The 19,507-nt window shown below is 53.7% G+C and overlaps 1 protein-coding gene across 1 annotated transcript in view; it reads left to right on the top strand.

The window, feature by feature from the left end:
- The first annotated feature begins 1,080 nt into the window (after window positions 1-1,080).
- The window catches only part of LOC136564080 (centrosome-associated protein CEP250-like), a 48,523-nt gene continuing 30,096 nt past the window's right edge, over window positions 1,081-19,507 (top strand). The window contains exons 1-21 of the mRNA XM_066561849.1: window positions 1,081-1,095; window positions 2,221-2,453; window positions 2,915-3,068; window positions 3,604-3,794; window positions 5,098-5,317; window positions 5,780-6,060; window positions 7,246-7,405; window positions 7,974-8,277; window positions 8,710-8,864; window positions 10,812-11,002; window positions 12,305-12,432; window positions 12,611-12,780; window positions 13,539-13,715; window positions 14,014-14,028; window positions 14,325-14,459; window positions 14,735-14,878; window positions 15,341-15,621; window positions 16,808-16,967; window positions 17,533-17,836; window positions 18,269-18,423; window positions 19,377-19,449. Coding sequence (XP_066417946.1) covers window positions 1,081-1,095; window positions 2,221-2,453; window positions 2,915-3,068; window positions 3,604-3,794; window positions 5,098-5,317; window positions 5,780-6,060; window positions 7,246-7,405; window positions 7,974-8,277; window positions 8,710-8,864; window positions 10,812-11,002; window positions 12,305-12,432; window positions 12,611-12,780; window positions 13,539-13,715; window positions 14,014-14,028; window positions 14,325-14,459; window positions 14,735-14,878; window positions 15,341-15,621; window positions 16,808-16,967; window positions 17,533-17,836; window positions 18,269-18,423; window positions 19,377-19,449 — 3,646 coding nt within the window. The remainder of the gene's footprint in view (window positions 1,096-2,220; window positions 2,454-2,914; window positions 3,069-3,603; window positions 3,795-5,097; window positions 5,318-5,779; window positions 6,061-7,245; window positions 7,406-7,973; window positions 8,278-8,709; window positions 8,865-10,811; window positions 11,003-12,304; window positions 12,433-12,610; window positions 12,781-13,538; window positions 13,716-14,013; window positions 14,029-14,324; window positions 14,460-14,734; window positions 14,879-15,340; window positions 15,622-16,807; window positions 16,968-17,532; window positions 17,837-18,268; window positions 18,424-19,376; window positions 19,450-19,507) is intronic.

Raw genomic sequence — 19,507 nt, forward strand, 5'->3', positions numbered from 1 at the left:
GACTATGCAGTAGACTGATGCAATAGAAAGGGTATGTAAAGGACATCTCTGAAATAGCAGGTGTGCTCTGGGCTGAATGCAAAGCATCTGGATGAAAAAACTAGGCTATATTCTCTTTGTCTCTTATTGTCCTTTATTCAACTTTTAAATTTTTACTGGAGACTGAACCTCATTTTTCACAGTGGGGATGTGTAAAATGGGGCTTGGGGTGCTCAAATGCCTCCAGAAAGCACCAAAAAAACCCAAGCACCACACTCCCCTCGTGCCTGGGCTGGCGGTCCAGCAGCTCAAGTAGAAGAGTCCTCCAGGAGCTCAGGGAAGCAGTAGCCCTCGTGCTGAGGCACAGCCTGTGGAGAAAGCGGTCAGTGGCCCAAATGTGTGCTCTGGAAATCAGAGCTGGGTTCCTAAATCCCATTGGAAGTGTCTGTAATAGACCTGTGGTGGCTGAGGGATGCATGTGGGAAGGGTTTGGCAGCCTGGAAGTGGACTTGTTGACGATCTGAGCTCTGTTGTGTCTGGGAGCCTGTTCCTTTGCCCTTGCCCAAGGGCAGAGTGTTGGTGAGGGCTGGAGTTGGAGGCTGTGTCTGCCCCGAGAGCCGGTACCGTGGGGCTGCGGGTGCTCCTGCCAGCGTGGGCTTGTCTGAGCCGGGCCTTGTGCCTCTTTCAGGAGCTTGGATGGGAGTTGAGCCAGGGAGGGCCTCGCCAACAGCCCCTGGAATGCTGGGCTTTGGGCCCTGGCAGCCATCACAAAGGCCGTGGAACGTTGGGGGTATGACCCTGGCAAGTGTCACAAAGGCCATGGAATGCTGGGGGTTGGATCCTGGCAACAATCAACAGCTCCTGGCTATTGGGGTTTGGACCCTGGAGCTGTCAACAGCTCGTGAATTTGGGGCTTGGACCTTGCAAAGGCCAACGGCACTTTGATTGTGTGCTATTGACCCTGCAAAGGCCAAGAACCTTTGGAAATTGGTGTTTACACCCTGCAAAGGCCAAGGGCCTTTGGATATCTGGGTGTAGACCCTGCAAAGGCCAAGGGCCTTTGGTCGCTGCTGTTTCCTCACTGCTGGTGCCAAGGGGCAGATGGAGACCCGGAGGGTGAGTGACAAAGCCGCTGCTCTCCTTGTGCCATGCCCAGCAGCGACCTGGGTGGGCCTGGGCTGTGCCTCGGGGAACAGTTCCCTTTGGGATTTGCAAGGGATTAACAGTTGGCTGTTCCAGAGCTGGCAGCAGCTGTGGTGCTTGCCCTGGGGACAGGCCTGGGAGGGAATGGGGGGCTCCTGGCTATCCCAGAGCGCAGCCACATCTCCTCCACTGTCCTTGTCCCACTGGAGGCCGTGGGCACAAACAAGGGAGCAGCTTTGCTTTGCCTTCCCCTCACCCAAATTACAGCGCAGCCTCAGCGCTTCCCAGAGTCAAGAATGAGTTTCTCCCTGACATCTCCAAAATGATCCCCAATAGCCCAGAGGAGGTCACAAGGATGATAGGAAGATGCTGCAAGGGCTGGAGCACCTGTGCCAAGGGAAAAGGATGCAAGAGTTGGGGTTGTCCTGACTAGAGAAGGTTCCAGGGTGACCTTAGAGTCCCTTCCAATGCATGAAAAGGCTGCAAGAGAGCTGGAGAGGGACTTAAGCCAGGGGCCTGCAGGGACAGGACAAGGCGTCCCAGCCAGACATGGCAAGGATGGATGGGATATTGGGAGGGAATTCTGCCCTCTGAGGGTGCTGAGGCCCTGGCACAGGTTGCCCAGAGAAGCTGTGGCTGCCCCTGGATCCCTGGGAGTGTTCATGGCCAGGTTGGACTGGGCTCTGGGCAGCTCCCCTTCTGGTGTTCTTAGAAGTGATCAGACACCTTGCAGCATGTTGGTTTGTGCTGCTGTCAAACTTCTGGACTGAAAATATTGCCAAGAAGGGGAGGAGGAGCACAGCTGGAAGTGCTGTGCTCTGGGACAGGCTGGGAAGCACTTAGAGGCAACTGCCTGAGGGGCAGCCATGCAGTCTGAGTGTGCTCTTCCCTGTGCACTTGCAGGGAGCTCGAGGGCTTTCTCACCAGGGACGTTCCTCCAGAGCCCCTCAGGTGAGTAAACTGTGCTGAGCTGGCTGGTCTTTTGAAACTGGTTCTCCATGAATGGACACTGGTTCTTGTGGGATCAGAAGAGGCATCTCAGTGCTACTTTGGAACAGGAACAGAATACCTCACTAACAGCTGGATGTGGCCTTTCAGGTGCTGGTAGACGGCGGTGACAGCATGGCCAATTCCATCATCTGCACCAACAATCCTGGGAACATCCTCTCAACTCTGACATCCACTGACGAACAGCATCCCTTTGAATTGGCTCGGGAAGCTACAGAGAATTGTGAGCGCATGTGGCAACAGTTTGATCAAGTAGAGGAGAGAACCCAGAGGATCAGAAGCCAATACCAGCTCATAGACTCTCTGTTAGCAGAAATCAGAAAGTGAGCATTTCCTCCTCCTCCTCCTCCTGCTGCATTCCAGAGGCAATCTGCTTCCAGGTCTGGGAGGTCAGAGGTGTCCTGGGTGAAGAAATCACCTGCCTACCATGTGTAGGCCTCAGTGTGGCTCTCGAGCATTGTCCTGTCTGGGTTTTTCATGCTCTACTGGGACTCCCAAGGCTGTCTGCGAGATGCAGAGACATGTTGGAATAGAATATTCCTTCTTCTCATCGTGCTGCTTCCTTGAATTCTGTTCTTTGCGTGCCCCTGCCCAGCAAATGCTTGTCACTGAAGGAAGGCAAAATCCTGCCTTCCTTTCCCTTTGCCTCTGGAGGATTTCCTTGGGAGGGAAAGAGCAAGGTCTTCCTTAGCCCACTGCCCCCAGCTCCATCCTGGAGTGCTGAAAATGGCATTGCTGACTCTACAGGCCTCTTGCTTCTTCTGACTGGGCCTTGTCTCCGCAGTGACTGTGCAAAGTTTGAGAAGTCCAAGGAAATGCTGCTGCAATGCACTGGAATCCCGGAGACAGCAGCCTTTTGTCTGCAGCAGCAGAACACCAAGCAGCAGAAGGAAGCGTCAGCCCAGGCAGAAGAGGCAGAGCAGCAGGACTGGATGGAGGTTGGTTTTGGAAATGAGATGGTTTTCCCTTGAAAACTCGTCTTGCCCCTTCTTGTACATTGGAGGACTTCACTGCACTCGAGGGAGAAGGGCCATCCTTGCAGAGGCAGCTGGAAGTAAAGAGGCAGACTTTGGAGGAATTGCAGCTTCAGAGGGATGTGCTGGAGCAAGGGAGGGATGATGGTAGCAGGGCTCTGAACACCTTATTGCTAGGCAGCACCTGTGGCAGCCAGATCAGCCAGATGCTCTTTCTGGCACTGGAGGACAGGCACAGCACTGTGCACACCTGGCTCAAGAGGGCACACGCATTTCTTAGCCAGGGATATGCATGTTCATCAGCAAAGTGTGGCATGCTTGTGCAAAATGTGTTGCTTTGGGCAGCCACAGAGCCTCTAAAAGAGGGAACGGAGCTGGGGAAACTTTGAGGCCAGAGCACAGGTGCTCCTTGTCCTCTGGCTGCCTGTGAGGTGGCACTGGCTGGCTCTGCACAGGGCTCCCGAGGAAGGGCTCCAGCTGTACCTTGTCCCACTTGCAGGTTTCCCAGGAGCAAGAGTCATCGAGCTGGTGTCTGGAGCAGCTGAGCCAGGAATCCTCTGGCCAAGGGCATGAAGTGGCCCAGGTGTGGCAAGAGGAGGAGCTGCTGGCCCAGAAGGCTGACCTTGAGGGCCAACTGGCAGCCAGCGAGGGGCTCCAACAAGACCTTGCCAGGCAGCTGGAGGAGACCAGGTAAATGCAGGGAGTTGAAACTTTTCAGATGGTTTTACATTCCATGGACACAATATGGAAGAGTCTCAAGAAAAAAAAAAAAAAGCCACCATGTGAGGGTCATTTTTCTGTCATGTAAAGCCAGCAAAGCTCTCATGAGCCTTGGGCTCCTGTTTGTGCTACCGAGCACACTCCTGTGGGATGTCAAAAGCAATCCAGCCAGCCCTGAACTGAGGAGTAGTTGAACCATGCAGATGCTGATTGAAACCTCAAGTTTCTCTTGGGTTTGGTTCCTCGTTCTGGGCATTGAACATCCCTCGTTCCTTTCCGAGTAGCTTGACATGATCCTGACCTTCAGACCAGGAGGCTTCATCTTCAGCATTCCAGGCTCTTACCTTGGCACGTTGGGAGTAGCACGCTGCCATTCAGGGTGAAGCCAGAGGCTCCTGCTGACAATCTTGAGGCATTTCTGCTTCCAAGCACACCCTTGAGAAGTGTGGGACAGGATGTAGAGCTGGTTAGAGAGCAGCAGGGAAAGCTCTCTGGAATTCTCAACAGCCTCTGGGCATTCTTGCTGATTGTTGATGGGCACCCAGCTGCCAAACCTGCCAAGGTTCCTTTGGATGGTCCTTCTCACTGTGCAAGGAAGGACAAGTCCCTTGGGCTACTGCCTGCTTGTTCAGCAACACTCAAATAAAGGCAGCAAGTCTACTCCTTGACCTTGCAAGAGTTGAAACTGCAGTCTCTGCATTCAGGTAGTTGCAATTTGGACAAAAGGCTGTTCTGATTATTTACAAGTGCTGCCATGACCATGAGATTTTACTGTATCTGCAAAGTAGTTCTGAAGCCTCGTTAAATACCGGGTGTCTGGAAGATGATGTACCTTGATGTCCATTATCAAGAGCATTAAAAAGTCTGGAGTCAGCCAGGACAAGAGTCTGTTCTGTCCCCCTGCAGAGCAGCTTGGAAGTGCTGATGAGAGAAGGGCTGTGAGCAGGGGCTGGGATTTTGCTTGTTGCTCCAGCCTGTTTGGGCACAGCTACCCAGAGTCATAGGTCAGAAGCAGCAAGTGAAGGTTTGGCTGTTGAGGCCAAGTTGGGCTGGGCTGTCTGTGCTATGGCAGGCCATAAGGAAGGCCTGGGCAGTCCCTCAGAGGCCCTGCTCTGCTCTGGAAATGGCCCAGATGTGCCTTCTCAGGACGAGTTTCCAGCTGAGCCATTTTGCATCCTCAGGCGTGGGGATCTTGAGCCACGTCGTCCTGGAATAACCGGCTGTGGGTGTCTGGAGCAAGCAACTCATGTCTGTCCATATTTGCAACTTGTAGGTCAGCAAAGGAGAGCCTGCAATCCAGGCTGTTTGCTGCTCAGCAGCAGATGGCTCAGCTGGAGATGACCTGGAAGCGTGTGGAGGCAGAGCTGCAAGGGGAGCTGCAGGGAGCTCGCAGAGAAGCTCAGGCAGCACACAGGAGGCACGAGGAAGAGCTACAAGGCCTCAAAGAGGAACGGAATCTCCTCCTTGAGCAGAGGGAGGCTCTAGAAAAGCAGGTGAGTGAAAGAGCAGTGGCTCTGCAGTCATGCAGCGAGGGGTCTGTGGCCTTCTTGCTTTTCCATGGCAGAGCAGCAGCTGCTGGGGTGAGCCCTGGGGCTGTCTCGTGCTCTGGGGGCCCCATGGCAGCTGCTCTGAAGGCCACTCAGTGCTCTGCTGAATGTCAGCTGCTGCTCTGGACAGCTGGGCTAGTCCTCTGTGCTGCTGGCCAGAAAGCAGCAGCATGGATTCCTGCTGGCCTCTTCTTGCTAGCCTTGCTTTGGCAGGTGCTTTCTCAGGTGCCCTTGCTGGTGGGCCACTTAGAGACTCAAACAAGTTGTCCATGTCCTTTGTGCATCTGGTGCTCTCAGGACAGGGAGGAGTGGAAAGTTGTCCTTTACCTTTGCTCGCAGCCTGTGCTGTGGCTGAGTGTGAGAAGCTGTGGCTGTAGCCTCTGACTGCTTTGTTCTGTTTGACTGGAGGTGGCCGAGTTGACATCTCAGCTGGCAGCCTCCCGAGAGTGCCAGGAAAGGACTGCGCAGAGAGCCCAGCAAGAGGGGAGGGAGGCCCAGGAAGAGTCCAGACAGAAACTGTTGGAGATTGAGCAGATCCAGAAGATGCTGGAGGAGGCAAAACATCAGAACAAGGAGCTGCAAGTGCATCTGGACTATCTGGAGAGGGAATGGATTCAACGTGAAGAAATGGCAGAGCAAAATTCAGAATTGCAGGCTTCCGTCAATGCCCTAGAGAGGGAAAAAGCCAGGTAAATGAAAGCCTGTGGGACTCTGCATTGTGGTGAATGGATTCCCTCTTTGCCATCATTGCACCCACCAGGGGCTCTGGCAGCAGTTCCTAAGTGGCAGATTCTGAACTGTCCGTGCAGACAGATCTCATTGTCTGGATCTTGAGTTTCATTTTCTTTTCTTTTAAGCCTTCAGAGAGAGTTTTTCTGAAGAGAAAGGCTTTTGGGGCAGCCCTTTCCCTCTAGGGGTCATTGTGCTGTTAGGTGGGTGTGTTGACACTGCCTGAGGTGCACTGTAAGGAGCTGCATACATCCATCAGCTCCACCTTGGAGCCTGTAACTTGAAGCCTTTGGGGTCTGGATCAGCCTGGCATCTGATGCTTTTTCTGGGCAGAACCATCTTAGGGCCCTGATTGCTGCTCTAGGCCAGATTGGCCTTGGAGGCAGCCCAGAAACCAGAATGCCTCTGTTGCGTGGTTCCTCATCAAATGTCCCCCGCTGCCTGCAGGGGGTCAAGCAGGGTCCCTGCCACCCTGCACAGTCACAGGCATTTCTGACTGTGCAAAGAATGCAAGAAACAGGACAAGTTATGGGGGGCTCCTGCAGCCGATCAAGTCCTGCCAGGCTTCAGTGCCACAGGATTCTTCCTCCAAGAAGAAGACAAAGCAAAGGCAGGGCACTCCTGCTTGCCTGGAGCCTTCTGCATCTTCCATCAGATTGTCCTCCAAGTCTCAGTTGCCCCTTTGGCCTTTGTTTCTCCAGCTGAAAGTAGGATGGGTGCTGGTAAATCTTATGGAACTTGCCAGAGATTCCCTGGCTCTAGGGTGCTGCTCCTCCTACCTGGATGTGTAAGATGGGGAAAGGAAATGTCTCTTCCATGCTGACCAAACCTCCCTGCTTTGGAGCCTGGTTAGTCAGAGGAAAATTGTTCCTCTCCCCTAATGTCTTCATTGCAAGACTTTGTTAGGTTTGTATTCACATTCCCATCTCAGAAAGAAGGTATGGCATGGAGGCAGGAACTCGCTGTTCTTTCTGAGACAAAAGCAGAGTAGGCACATGCTGGGCTGGGACTGCAGGGGGAACAAACAGCCAAGTTGTTGAGACCAACCTCATCAGGCAGGGCAGTTTTTCCCTGAGGTGGTGCAAGTCCTGAGAGTTGATAAAATGTGCTATCCTTTAGTAATGAGTTGATTGCATCCCTTCTAGACTGATTCTGTCTCTGGAGGAAAAGAATGTGTGCCTGAGAACGCTGGAAGAACAGAACCTGGCACTGAACAATCAGGTGTCTCAGTGTCAATCTGCTCTTCAGCAGGCCAAACAGCTCTCCTCAAACCGCGCTGGACAACTGCGGGAGCTCAACACACAGGTAAGCTGTGCAGTGGCATCCTCTTCTCCAGGGACACACAACAGCACCTTTGCCTTGGAGGCCCCAGCCTCTTTCCCCCGCCAGCAGCATCCACAGCTGCCGTGTTCTGCCCAGGGCTGCTGCTGCACCCTGAGGCTGAGCCTGGATCTGGTGTCTGCTGCAGAAGTTTTCCCCCCCCATTTTCTCCCGGGTCCCAGCAGGAAATGTGGGAGGAGAAGCAGCAGCAGACTCCTCTGGAGCTTCTCTGTCCCTCTGTTGGCAGTGTTGTCCCAGACAGAGTCGGTGCCTGTGCCAGACACTGAGCAATGTGGGGACACAGAGATGGCTGTGGCAGGCTGGGCAGGGCACTTCCAGCACAGCCAGTTCAGCCGCTGTTCAGAGCTGCAGCCCAAGGATGCCCATTGCCTCCCTTTCCCTGTTTTCTCTCCATTTGCCTCCATTGGCGTCCTTGCTTCTGTGCCTTCTGGGTTTGGCTTGAAGTCATTTCTCCTTCCTTGCTCTCCCTGCGGCCCGCTGTGCAGCCTCAGGAGCGGCCCTGTCCCTGAGGCTCTGTGCATCCATCTTCCAGATCCGGGCCCTGCAGGACGCAGTGCTGCAGATGGAGGCTTCCCAGGCAACTCAACAGAAGCAGCTGCTGAAGGAGCTGGAGGAGTCTCGAGCAGGAGAACGCTCTTTGAGGGAATCTGTGCACGTGCTGCAGGCTGAGGTGTCTGAGCTGCGTGTGAAGCTCCAGAGCTCTGATGACAAAGCTCTTGCCTTGGCCATACAGTGTGAGGCTGTGGAGCTGGAGCTGAGGAAGGCACAAGCTCAGAGAGACAACCTCAGAGCCCGCAACCTGGAGCTGCAGAAGGAGTGGGAGGAAATTGAGCAAGGTACAGCTTCTCCTCTGCCACTCACTGCCCCATGCTGTCTCACCAGCTGAGGAGCTGTAGCTGGATGCCTCAGCTCCATTCCCCCAAACTCCAGGCCCTGCCAGAGCCTCCAGGCTATTGGCCTCTCTGGAGCAGGGCTGCACAGGCATCCCCTCTCCTTTGTCTCTCTTGGCTTGCTCACTCTGCACAAGGCCAAGTACAAACACACTCTCCTATCCCTCTGAACCCTTGCCCCTTCCATTCCTGCCTTTTTCTGTGCCTGGAAGTTTCCTTCATTTCTGTCAGCTTTGGAGCCTTTGTGGGCTTAGCGCCGGGCAACCATAGGCAGGTAGAGAAGACAGTGCTCTTGTCTCTGCAGGATGCACATCAGTTTGCCTTTGCTTTGCTTTTCCCATTCCCATTTTCCCTTTCCTTTGCCCTCCCCTGCTGCAGATTGCGTGCAGGCAGAAGCCAAGCACATCTGTCTCCAAATTGCCCTGGAGAAGGAGGCCACTGAAAGGCAGGAAGAGGCTGTGGCTCTTCAACAGGAGGTGGCATCTCTGAGGAGAAAATTGGAAAAGCTGGAGAAGGAAAGGAAGGATGTGCTGGTGAGATTGGCAGATGCCACAAAGGGCCATTTCCTAGCTATGTTTGGGCCTTGTGTTCATAGTTCTAAAGAGCACCTTTTCCCAGTTTAACTTTTGTAATTGCATTCTTCTGAATAAGGAGGAGAAGATGTTGTAGTCATGGCAAAGCCAGTTAATGCTGAGGCTGCTGATTTTCCTCCATGCTGGGCTTCTGTGCCCTAGAAATGTCTTTAGTCCTCAATGTCCTCAGTGTCCCTCTTGACATTGCATGGTTTGGGTAATTCCTGGTGTCCAATGCCGTGTTCAGATTTCTAACTATCTGGATCTGGAATGAAGGACAGAGTCCCAAGTTTGCTGTTAATAGAAAGGTGTTTGGCCTTGGCCATGGGAGAGCAGCCAGTGGGGAGAGAGGAGAGGAAAGCCAAGGTCTGATCCCCAGCAGGACGTGTGCCTGCAAGGGGAGAACTGGTCCTGAGTGGCAGCAGAGAATGACAGACTGATCTGGCCTTTGCTGCTGCCAGAGAGGGCAGTGGGGCTCTGGGGCATGGAGCCATAGGAACTCTACACAGGAGAGGAGGAAAAGCACTGCTGTCAGCCCAGCCCCAGGGAATGAAAGGCTGCGGCTGTTTGCTCTTCCCTTCCTCACTGATGGAGAGCACATCCTCGTGGCACTGCCTGAATCCTGCTTAGCGGGCACTTGAAATCCTGGCTGCAGTTCTGGCAGCTCCTCCCCAAAGGAGGCCTGGAGTGGAGCTGCAGGAGGTCAGGCAAGGGCAGAAGGGAAGCTGGGATGAGCTGAGTGAGCTGGGAAAGATGCAGCATCAAGGGGAGCCCAGCAAAGCTCTGCAGCATCCCAAGAAGCACAGAGACAGGGGCAGCCTGTGCCTGCCCCTGCAGCAGGAGTCCAGATCTGGTATGAAAAGCAAAGTGAGGGAGGGAATCAGGGAGCCTTTTCCTCCCTGTTTTGGCAGCATGAATGGGAAATGTACCAGCAGCAGATGAGATATCTGGAAATGGACTATGAATTGCATGCACCTGAGATGAGCAATCATAAGGGAAATAATCAAGAATTCGAATTGGAGAGGGCAGGCATGCAGGAAGATTTGGAGCATGGGGCTGCTGCTTTGAAGAAATTGAGGGACAGCACTTAGGTACTGAGTGCTGCACTCAACCAAAGTGAAATTGCCAAAAGCGCTCTTGAGAAGGACTTGGACATCCTGAAGGGAAAGACTTGTATCCAGGCAGGCACTGGCATTGACCTTCATGTCTACTCCAGTGTCCTGAATTATTCCAGAGATGTTTCCCATGAAGAGGTGGGTCTCTATCCCTGTCAGTCCCATTGGGTAAAGCAGCCTGGGCTGCAGCAGGCAGCCTTGTCTGTCTGCCTGGCTCCAGCCTGACACCATTGACTGCCAGATTGTTTCCTGGTATGCTGGAATGACTGATCCAGCTCTGGAGCTTGCTGTTCAAACCAGCTCCAGGCCAAAAGCAGGGCATGGGGAGCCGCTTCTCCTGTGCTCAGAAAAGGGGAGGCAATGCATGGGGGATTGGATTTGGTGTGGGAAGGAATGAAGCAGGTGAGCAGAGTGATGGACTAATGCCAGCTGAGTTTTAGATCAATAGCTGACAATGTTCAGCACTGCTGGCCCTTAGAGTCAATTGTATTGGCGGTTGTGGAAGATGCAGTGGTTGTGAGAGACAACACAGAGTTTGGAGTAGGGATGTTTGTTGGGAAGGAGCTGTCTGGTCCCAGGCAAGGCAGCAGGGCCTGCCACAGCACTTCCAAGAGAACAGTGCCAGAAGCTTTTGGCAGGCCAGGCTATCAGAGCTGCATGGGGCAGATGCTGTGAAACTTTGAGGCCAGAGCACAGGTGCTCCTTGTCCTCTGGCTGCCTGTGAGGTGGCACTGGCTGGCTCTGCACAGGGCTCCCAAGGAAGGGCTCCAGCTGTACCTTGTCCCACTTGCAGGTTTCCCAGGAGCAAGAGTCATCGAGCTGGTCTCTGGAGCTGCTGAGCCAGGAATCCTCTGGCCAAGGGCATGAAGTGGCCCAGGTGTGGCGAGAGGAGGAGCTGCTGGCCCAGAAGGCTGACCTTGAGGGCCGACTGGCAGCCACAGAGTGGCTCCAACAAGACCTTGCCAGGCAGCTGGAGGAGACCAGGTAAAGGCAGGGAGTTGAAACTTTTCAGATGGTTTTACATTCCATGGACACAATATGGAAGAGTCTCAAGAAAAAAAAAAAAATCCACCATGTGAGGGTCATTTTTCTGTCACATAAAGCCAGCAAAGCTCTCGTCAGCCTTGGGCTCCTGTTTGTGCCGCCGAGCACACTCCTGTGGGATGTCAAAAGCAATCCAGCCAGCCCTGAACTGAGGAGTAGTTGAACCATGCAGATGCTGATTGAAACCTCAAGTTTCTCTTGGGTTTGGTTCCTCGTTCTGGGCATTGAACATCCCTCGTTCCTTTCCGAGTCACTTGACATGATCCTGACCTTCAGACCAGGAGGCTTCATCTTCAGCATTCCAGGCTCTTACCTTGGCATGTTGGGAGTAGCACGCTGCCATTCAGGGTGAAGCCAGAGGCTCCTGCTGACCATCTTGAGGCATTTCTGCTTCCAAGCACACCCTTGAGAAGTGTGGGACAGGATGTAGAGCTGGTTAGAGAGCAGCAGGGAAAGCTCTCTGGAATTCTCAACAGCCTCTGGGCATTCTTGCTGATTGTTGGTGGGCACCCAGCTGCCAAACCTGCCAAGGTTCCTTTGGATGGTCCTTCTCACTGTGCAAGGAAGGACAAGTCCCTTGGGCTACTGCCTCCTTGTTCAGCAACACTCAAATAAAGACAGCAAGTCTACTCCTGGACCTTGCAATAGTTGAAACTGCAGTCTCTGCATTCAGGTAGTTGCAATTTGGACAAAAGGCTGTTCTGATTATTTACAAGTGCTGCCATGACCATGAGATTTTACTGTATCTGCAAAGTAGTTCTGAAGCCTTGTTAAATACTGGGTGTCTGGAAGATGATGTACCTTTATGTCCATTATCAAGAGCATTAAAAAGTCAGGAGTCAGCCAGGACAAGAGTCTGTTCTGTCCCCTTGAGGAGCAGCTTGGAAGTGCTGATGAGAGAAGGGCTGTGAGCAGGGGCTGAGCTTTTGCTTGTTGCTCCAGCCTGTTTGGGCACAGCTACCCAGAGTCATAGGTCAGAAGCAGCAAGTGAAGGTTTGGCTGTTGAGGCCACGTTGGGCTGGGCTGTCTGTGCTATGGCAGGCCATAAGGAAGGCCTGGGCAGTCCCTCAGAGGCCCTGCTCTGCTCTGGAAATGGCCCAGATGTGCCTTCTCTGGACGAGTTTCCAGCTGAGCCATTTTGCATCCTCAGGCGTGGGGATCTTGAGCCACGTCGTCCTGGAAGAACCGGCTGTGGGTGTCTGGAGCAAGCAACTCATGTCTGTCCATATTTGCAACTTGTAGGTCAGCAAAGGAGAGCCTGCAATCCAGGCTGTTTGCTGCTCAGCAGCAGATATCACAGCTGGAGATCACCAGGAACCATCTGGAGGCTCAAGTGCTCACAGTCACACAGGACAAAGAGGTGATAGAAGGTGAGAACCTCGTGTGCTTTGTTTGTGGTGCTGCCCCTGACTAGAGAAGCTGAGCACCCTGTAAAGGTGTCTCTGTCCACAGAACTTCTGAGGAGTGGTGGGGCTGGAGGCACTGAAAGGGCCTGAGGTGAGTAAAGTCAGTCAGGACCCTCACTGTTGCTGTTGGTCGTGTTTGCAGGAGAAGTGAAGTGCCTGCAAGGTGAGCTGGAAGCAGAGAGAGCTCTCAGGAGGCAGGAACAGGAAGACACAGCTCAACAGCTCTTGCAGGCAGAGCAGCAGCATCAGGAAAGCCTCAGGCTTCAGGGAACTGCTCAGCAACTGGAAATAAAGAAGCTCCTGCAAGACCTGGTAGGGGACAATATGCTTCTGAATTGTCCAAGCCAGCCCTGTGGGTTGGTGCAGCACAAGCAGAGGCTGAGGGTGTGAAAGGGCAGCAATCCTCTGCCAGAGGCCTCCCGCTGCTGGGCCGGGCAGCAGAGCCAGCAGCTGAGACTTGGAGGAGCGTGACGGCCCCCAGGATGGTGCTGGGACAGTAAATGCAGCCATGGCTTCAGTGAGGGTGTAAGAGGAGTTCCAGAGCAGGTTGGGCAGTGCCCACCCAAAGCGTGGCAGCCCAGGGCAGGATCATCCCCGAGTGCCACCTGCCACAGAGCAGATGCCAGCGTGGAGCAGATGCCAGCGTGGAGCAGATGCCAACAGTGCTGCTGGCTGCAGGCGTGGGAACTCGTTTCCTTTCTCGCTGTGCTTCCATGGTGGACAGAGGGATTAGCTTTGGGCTGGAAGCAAATGGAACAGGCCCCTTGTCACTGGTCCTTCAGTCCTTGTGACTGGGGCATCAGAGAGGGGAAGGTGACACCTCCTCCTCTGAGTGCTTGGACTCAGTGCTTGAGAAGGTCTTTGCCAGCAGAAGAGATTCCACAAGTCTGTGATTCTTGCACCTGCTGAGCCTCCTTTTGAATTCCCTGACAGGACACAGCTTCTCGAGTGCAGAAAGCCAGTGCTGTTGTCTTTTCCAGTTGGGGGTTGTGGGAGGGATGGAGCTTCACATCTTTCAGCCAGGAGCTTGCCTGGGGCTTCATCTTGCAAATTTTTCTTCCCCTCCTCAGGCAAGTGAGCGTGAAAGGCACCGTGCAGAGATGCAGGAGACGCTGGAGCAATGGGAAAAAGAGAAGGCAGAGAGAGAGCAGGAGCACAAGAAGGTGCTGTTTGAGATGAGGCAGAAAGTTGCCACCCTGCTGGCCCAACAAGAAGAGCTAAAAAGATTTGAAAATGCCAAGCAAGAGGTAATGATTGTGAGAGGAGAGCTGGTGTGATTTTTTGCAAGGCTGGAGCTGTGGGAGATGGCAGGATATGGGGCTGTGTGGAGCATGCCCTCCGTGTCTCCTGCATTGAATTAGGGGAGGTGAAAGCTGAACGGGGCTGTCTTTGGCCCCAGGAATGAGCCCTCTCATAGGGAGCCAGGCAGAAACATCAGCTGTCAGCTGAGATTTTTGTGCTGCTCTTGTGCTCTGTTGTTCCAAGATGCACCTCAGGGTATTTTCACTGTTCTCCTTCTGCTCCCCTTTTGGTGTGTACTGGTAGATGTTCACGGCCAAGGTGAGTTTGTAGGACTTTTCTTTTGTGGGCATGGGAAGGGTGCAGCAGGAATGCTGACAAGAGAAAAATCTTTTAAAAGGCTTGCCTGGAGTATTTCTGAACAGTAACGCAGAGATGTCTTCTGGGCTGTGTTTTAAGTCACTTCCTGGGAAGCTGTGTCTCCCCCAGGGCAGGCAGTGGCCCAGGGGAGCAGCAGCCAAGTGCTCTGAGAGCACGTGAGCCCATCAGTCTTTGCCCCTTGCCACACGGATGCTGCAGGAGGAGCGTGAAGCCCTCTGCTCTTTCCTCCTGTGCAGGTCCTGCTGGAAGAGCAGAAGGAGAAGAGTGCTTTATCAGAGGCACTGCTCCAAACTCAGGGAGAGCTCAGCCGAGCCCGCCAGCAGGTGCAGCAGCTCAGGCAGGAGGTGACAGAGCAGCAGGAGAAGGGGCAGGTAAGTGTGAGTAGGCAGGCAACAGAGGGCAGGGCAGTGACAAGGGCACAAAAGGCAGCTCCTGGGACTGAGGAAGCAAGGGCTGCTTCAGGCCCTGGGAGCACAGAGCCTGGTAAGCTCCAGAGCTCAGCCCCAGGAAGGAAGGCTTGCAGTGGAAGCAGAGCTGGCTAGATCAGCCAAAAGAAGCAGCTGAGGGAATGGGATTTCGAGGCAGCAAGTGGAAAAGCTGAGCCTGAGGGCAGGTCCCAGGAAGTTGCTCTGTATTTTGTTTCCAGACCATCAAGGCAAATCTGCAAGATGAGCTGCAGGAAGCTCACAGTGAAGCCCAGGCAGAGCAGAGGAGGCACGAGGAAGAGCTACAAGGCCTCAAAGATGAAAGGAATCTCCTCCTTGAGCAGAGGGAGGCTCTACAAAAGCAGGTGAGTGAAAGAGCAGTGGCACTGCAGTCATGCAGCGAGGGGTCTGTGGCCTTCTTGCTTTTCCATGGCAGAGCAGCAGCTGCTGGGGTGAGCCCTGGGGCTGTCTCATGCTCTGGGGGCCCCATGGCAGCTGCTCTGAAGGACACTCAGTGCTCTGCTGAATGTCAGCTGCTGCTCTGGACAGCTGGGCTAGTCCTCTGTGCTGCTGGCCAGAAATCAGCAGCATGGATTCCTGCTGGCCTCTTCTTGCTAGCCTTGCTTTGGCAGGTGCTTTCTCAGGTGCCCTTGCTGGTGGGCCACTTAGAGACTGAAACAAGTTGTCCATGTCCTTTGTGCATCTGGTGCTCTCAGGACAGGGAGGAGTGGAAAGTTGTCCTTTACCTTTGCTCACAGCCTGTGCTGTGGCTGAGTGTGAGAAGCTGTGGCTGTAGCCTCTGACTGCTTTGTTCTGTTTGACTGGAGGTGGCAGAGTTGACATCTCAGCTGGCAGCCTCCCGAGAGTGCCAGGAAAGGACTGCGCAGAGAGCCCAGCAAGAGGGGATGGAGACACAGGAAGAGTCCAGACAGAAACTGTTGGAGATTGAGCAGATCCAGAAGATGCTGGACGAGGCAAAACATCAGAACAACGAGCTGCAAGTGCAGCTGCAGAACTTGGAGAGGGAAAGGATTCAATGTGAAGAAATGGCAGAGCAAAATTCAGAATTGCAGGCTTCCGTCAATGCCCTAGAGAGGGAAAAGGCCAGGTAAATGAAAGCCTGTGGGACTCTGCATTGTGGTGAATGGATTCCCTCTTTGCCATCATTGCACCTGCCAGGGGCTCTGGCAGCATTCCCTAAGTGGCAGATTCTGAACTCTCCATGTAGACAGATCTCACTGTCTGGATGTTGAGTTTCATTTTCTTTTCTTTCAAGCCTTCAGATAGAGTTCTTCTGAAGACAAAGGCTTTGGGGGCAGCCCTTTCCCTCTAGTGGTTATTGTGTTGTTAGGTGGGTGTGTTGACACTGCCCAAGATGCACTGTAAGGAGCTGCATACATCCATCAGCTCCACCTTGGGGCCTGTAACTTGAAGCCCTTGGGGTCTGGATCAGCCTGGCATCTGATGCTTTTTCTGGGCAGAACCATCTTAAGGCCCTGATTGCTGCTCTAGGCCAGCTTGGCCTTGGAGGCAGCCCAGAAACCAGAATGCCTCTGTTGCATGGTTCCTCATCAAATGTCCCCCGCTGCCTGCAGGGGGTCAAGCAGGGTCCCTGCCACCCTGCACAGTCACAGGCATTTCTGACTGTGCAAAGAATGCAAGAAACAGAACCAAGGTATGGGGGGCTCCTGCAGCCGATCAAGTCCTGCCAGGCTTCAGTGCCACAGGATTCTTCTTCCAAGAAGTAGACAAAGCAAAGGCAGGGCACTCCTGCTTGCCTGGAGCCTTCTGCATCTTTCATCAGATTGTGCTCCAAGTCTCAGTTGCCCCTTTGGCCTTTGTTTCTCCAGCTGAAAGTAGGATGGGTGCTGGTAAATATTAGGGAACTTGCCAGAGATTCCCTGGCTCTAGGGTGCTGCTCCTCCTACCTGGATGTGTAAGATGGGGAAAGGAAATGTCTCTTCCATGCTGACCAAGCCTCCCTGCTTTGGAGCCTGGTTAGTCAGAAGAAAATTGTTCCTCTCCCCTAATGTCTTCATTGCAAGACTTTGTTAGGTTTGTATTCACATTCCCATCTCAGAAAGAAGGTATGGCATGGAGGCAGGAACTCGCTGTTCTTTCTGAGACAAAAGCAGAGTAGGCACATGCTGGGCTGGGACTGCAGGGGGAACAAACAGCCAAGTTGTTGAGACCAACCTCATCAGGCAGAGCAGTTTTTCCCTGAGGTGGTGCAAGTCCTGAGAGTTGATAAAATGTGCTATCCTTTAGTAATGAGTTGATTGCATCCCTTCTAGGCTGATTCTGTCTCTGGAGGAAAAGAATATGTGCCTCAGAATGCTGGAAGAACAGAACCTGGCACTGAACAATCAGGTGTCTCAGTGTCAATCTGCTCTTCAGCAGGCCAAACAGCTCTCCTCAAACCGCGCTGGACAACTGCGGGAGCTCAACACACAGGTAAGCTGTGCAGTGGCATCCTCTTCTCCAGGGACACACAACAGCACCTTTGCCTTGGAGGCCCCAGCCTCTTTCCCCCGCCAGCAGCATCCACAGCTGCCGTGTTCTGCCCGGGGCTGCTGCTGCACCCTGAGGCTGAGCCTGGATCTGGTGTCAGCTGCAGAAGTTTTCCCCCATCCTCTCCCGGGTCCCAGCAGGAAATGTGGGAGGAGAAGCAGCAGCAGACTCCTCTGGAGCTTCTCTGTCCCTCTGTTGGCAGTGTTGTCGCAGACAGAGTTGGTGCCTGTGCCAGGCACTGAGCAATGTGGGGACACAGAGGTGGCTGTGGCAGGCTGGGCAGGGCACTTCCAGCACAGTCAGTTCAGCTGCTGTTCAGGGCTGCAGCCCAAGGATGCCCATTGCCTCCCTTTCCCTGTTTTCTCTCCATTTGCCTCCATTGCAATCCCTGCTTCTGTGCCTTCTGGCTTTGGCTTGAAGTAATTTCTCCTTCGTTGCTCTCCCTGCGGCCCACTCTGCTGCCTCAGGAGCAGCCCTGTCCCTGAGGCTCTGTGCATCCATCTTCCAGATCCGGGCCCTGCAGGACGCAGTGCTGCAGATGGAGGCTTCCCAGGCAACTCAACAGAAGCAGCTGCTGAAGGAGCTGGAGGAGTCTCGAGCAGGAGAACGCTCTTTGAGGGACTCTGTGCACGTGCTGCAGGCTGAGGTGTCTGAGCTGCGTGTGAGGCTCCAGAGCTCTGATGACAAAGCTCTTGCCTTGGCCATACAGTGTGAGGCTGTGGAGCTGGAGCTGAGGAAGGCACAAGCTCAGAGAGACAACCTCAGAGCCCACAACCTGGAGCTGCAGAAGGAGTTGGAGGAAATTGAGCAAGGTACAGCTTCTCCTCTGCCACTCACTGCCCCATGCTGCCTCACCAGCTGAGGAGCTGTAGGTGGATGCCTCAGCTCCATTCCCCCCAAACTCCTTGCCCTGCCTGAGCCTCCAGGCTATTGGCCTCTCTGGAGCAGGGCTGCACAGGCATCCCCTGTGCTTTGTCTCTCTTGAGTTGCTCACTCTGCACAAGGCCAAGAACAAACACACTCTCCTATCCCTCTGAACCTTGCCCCTTTCATTCCTGCCTTTTTTTCTGCCTGGAAGTTTCCTTCATTTCTGTCAGCTTATGAGCCTTTGTGGGCTTAGGGCCTGGCAACCATAGGCAGGTAGAGAAGACAGTGCTCTTGTCTCTGCAGGATGCACATCAGTTTGCCTTTACTTTGCTTTTCCCATTCCCATTTTCCCTTTCCTTTGCCCTCCCCTGCTGCAGATTGTGTGCAGGCAGAAGCCAAGCACATCTCTCTCCAAATTGCCCTGGAGAAGGAGGCCACTGAAAGGCAGGAAGAGGCTGTGGCTCTTCGACAGGAGGTGGCATCTCTGAGGAGAAAATTGGAAAAGCTGGAGAAGGAAAGGAAGGATGTGCTGGTGAGATTGGCAGATGCCACAAAGTGCCATTTCCTAGCTATGTGTTTGGGCCTTGTGTTAATAGTTCTAAGGAGCAGTTTTGCCAGTTTAACTTTTCTAATTGCATTCTTCTGAATAAGGAGAAGATGTTGTAGTCATGGCAAAGCCAGTTAATGCTGAGGCTGCTGATTTTCCTCCATGCTGGGCTTCTGTGCCCTAGAAATGTCTTTAGTTCTCAGTGTCCTCAGTGTCCCTACTGACATTGCATGGTTTGGGGAATTCCTGGTGTCCAAACCCTTGTTCAGATTTCTAACTATCTGGATCTGGAATGAAGGACAGAGTCCCAAGTTTGCTGTTAATAGAAAGGTGTTTGGCCTTGGCCATGGGAGAGCAGCCAGTGGGGAGAGAGGAGAGGAAAGCCAAGGTCTGATCCCCAGCAGGACGTGTGCCTGCAAGGGGAGAACTGGTCCTGAGTGGCAGCAGAGAATGACAGACTGATCTGGCCATTGCTGCTGCCAGAGAGGGCAGTGGGGCTCTGGGGCATGGAGCCATGGGAACTCTACACAGGAGAGGAGGAAAAGCACTGCTGTCAGCCCAGCCCCAGGGAATGAAAGGCTGCGGCTGTTTGCTCTTCCCTTCCTCCCTGATGGAGAGCACATCCTCGTGGCACTGCCTGAATCCTGCTTAGCGGGCACTTGAAATCCTGGCTGCAGTTCTGGCAGCTCCTCCCCAAAGGAGGCCTGGAGTGGAGCTGCAGGAGGTCAGGCAAGGGCAGAAGGGAAGCTGGGATGGGCTGAGTGAGCTGGGAAAGATGCAGCATCAAGGGGAGGGGGGCCCAGCAAAGCTCTGCAGCATCCTGAGAGGCTGAGAGAGAGGGGCAGCCTGTGCCTGCCCCTGCAGCAGGAGTGCAGATCTGGTATGAAAAGCAAAGTGAGAGAGGGAATGAGTGACCCTTTTTCTCCCTGTTTTGGCAGCATGAACGGGAATTGTACCAGCAGCAGATGAGATATCTGGAGAAGAATGAATTGCATGCACTCAACATGCAAAGTCAGCAGGAAAGATTTCAACACTTAGACAGTGAAAAGGAAACCATGCAGGAATACTT

The sequence above is a fragment of the Molothrus aeneus genome, chromosome 17 (assembly GCF_037042795.1).
Source record: "Molothrus aeneus isolate 106 chromosome 17, BPBGC_Maene_1.0, whole genome shotgun sequence".
Lineage (NCBI taxonomy): Eukaryota > Metazoa > Chordata > Aves > Passeriformes > Icteridae > Molothrus > Molothrus aeneus.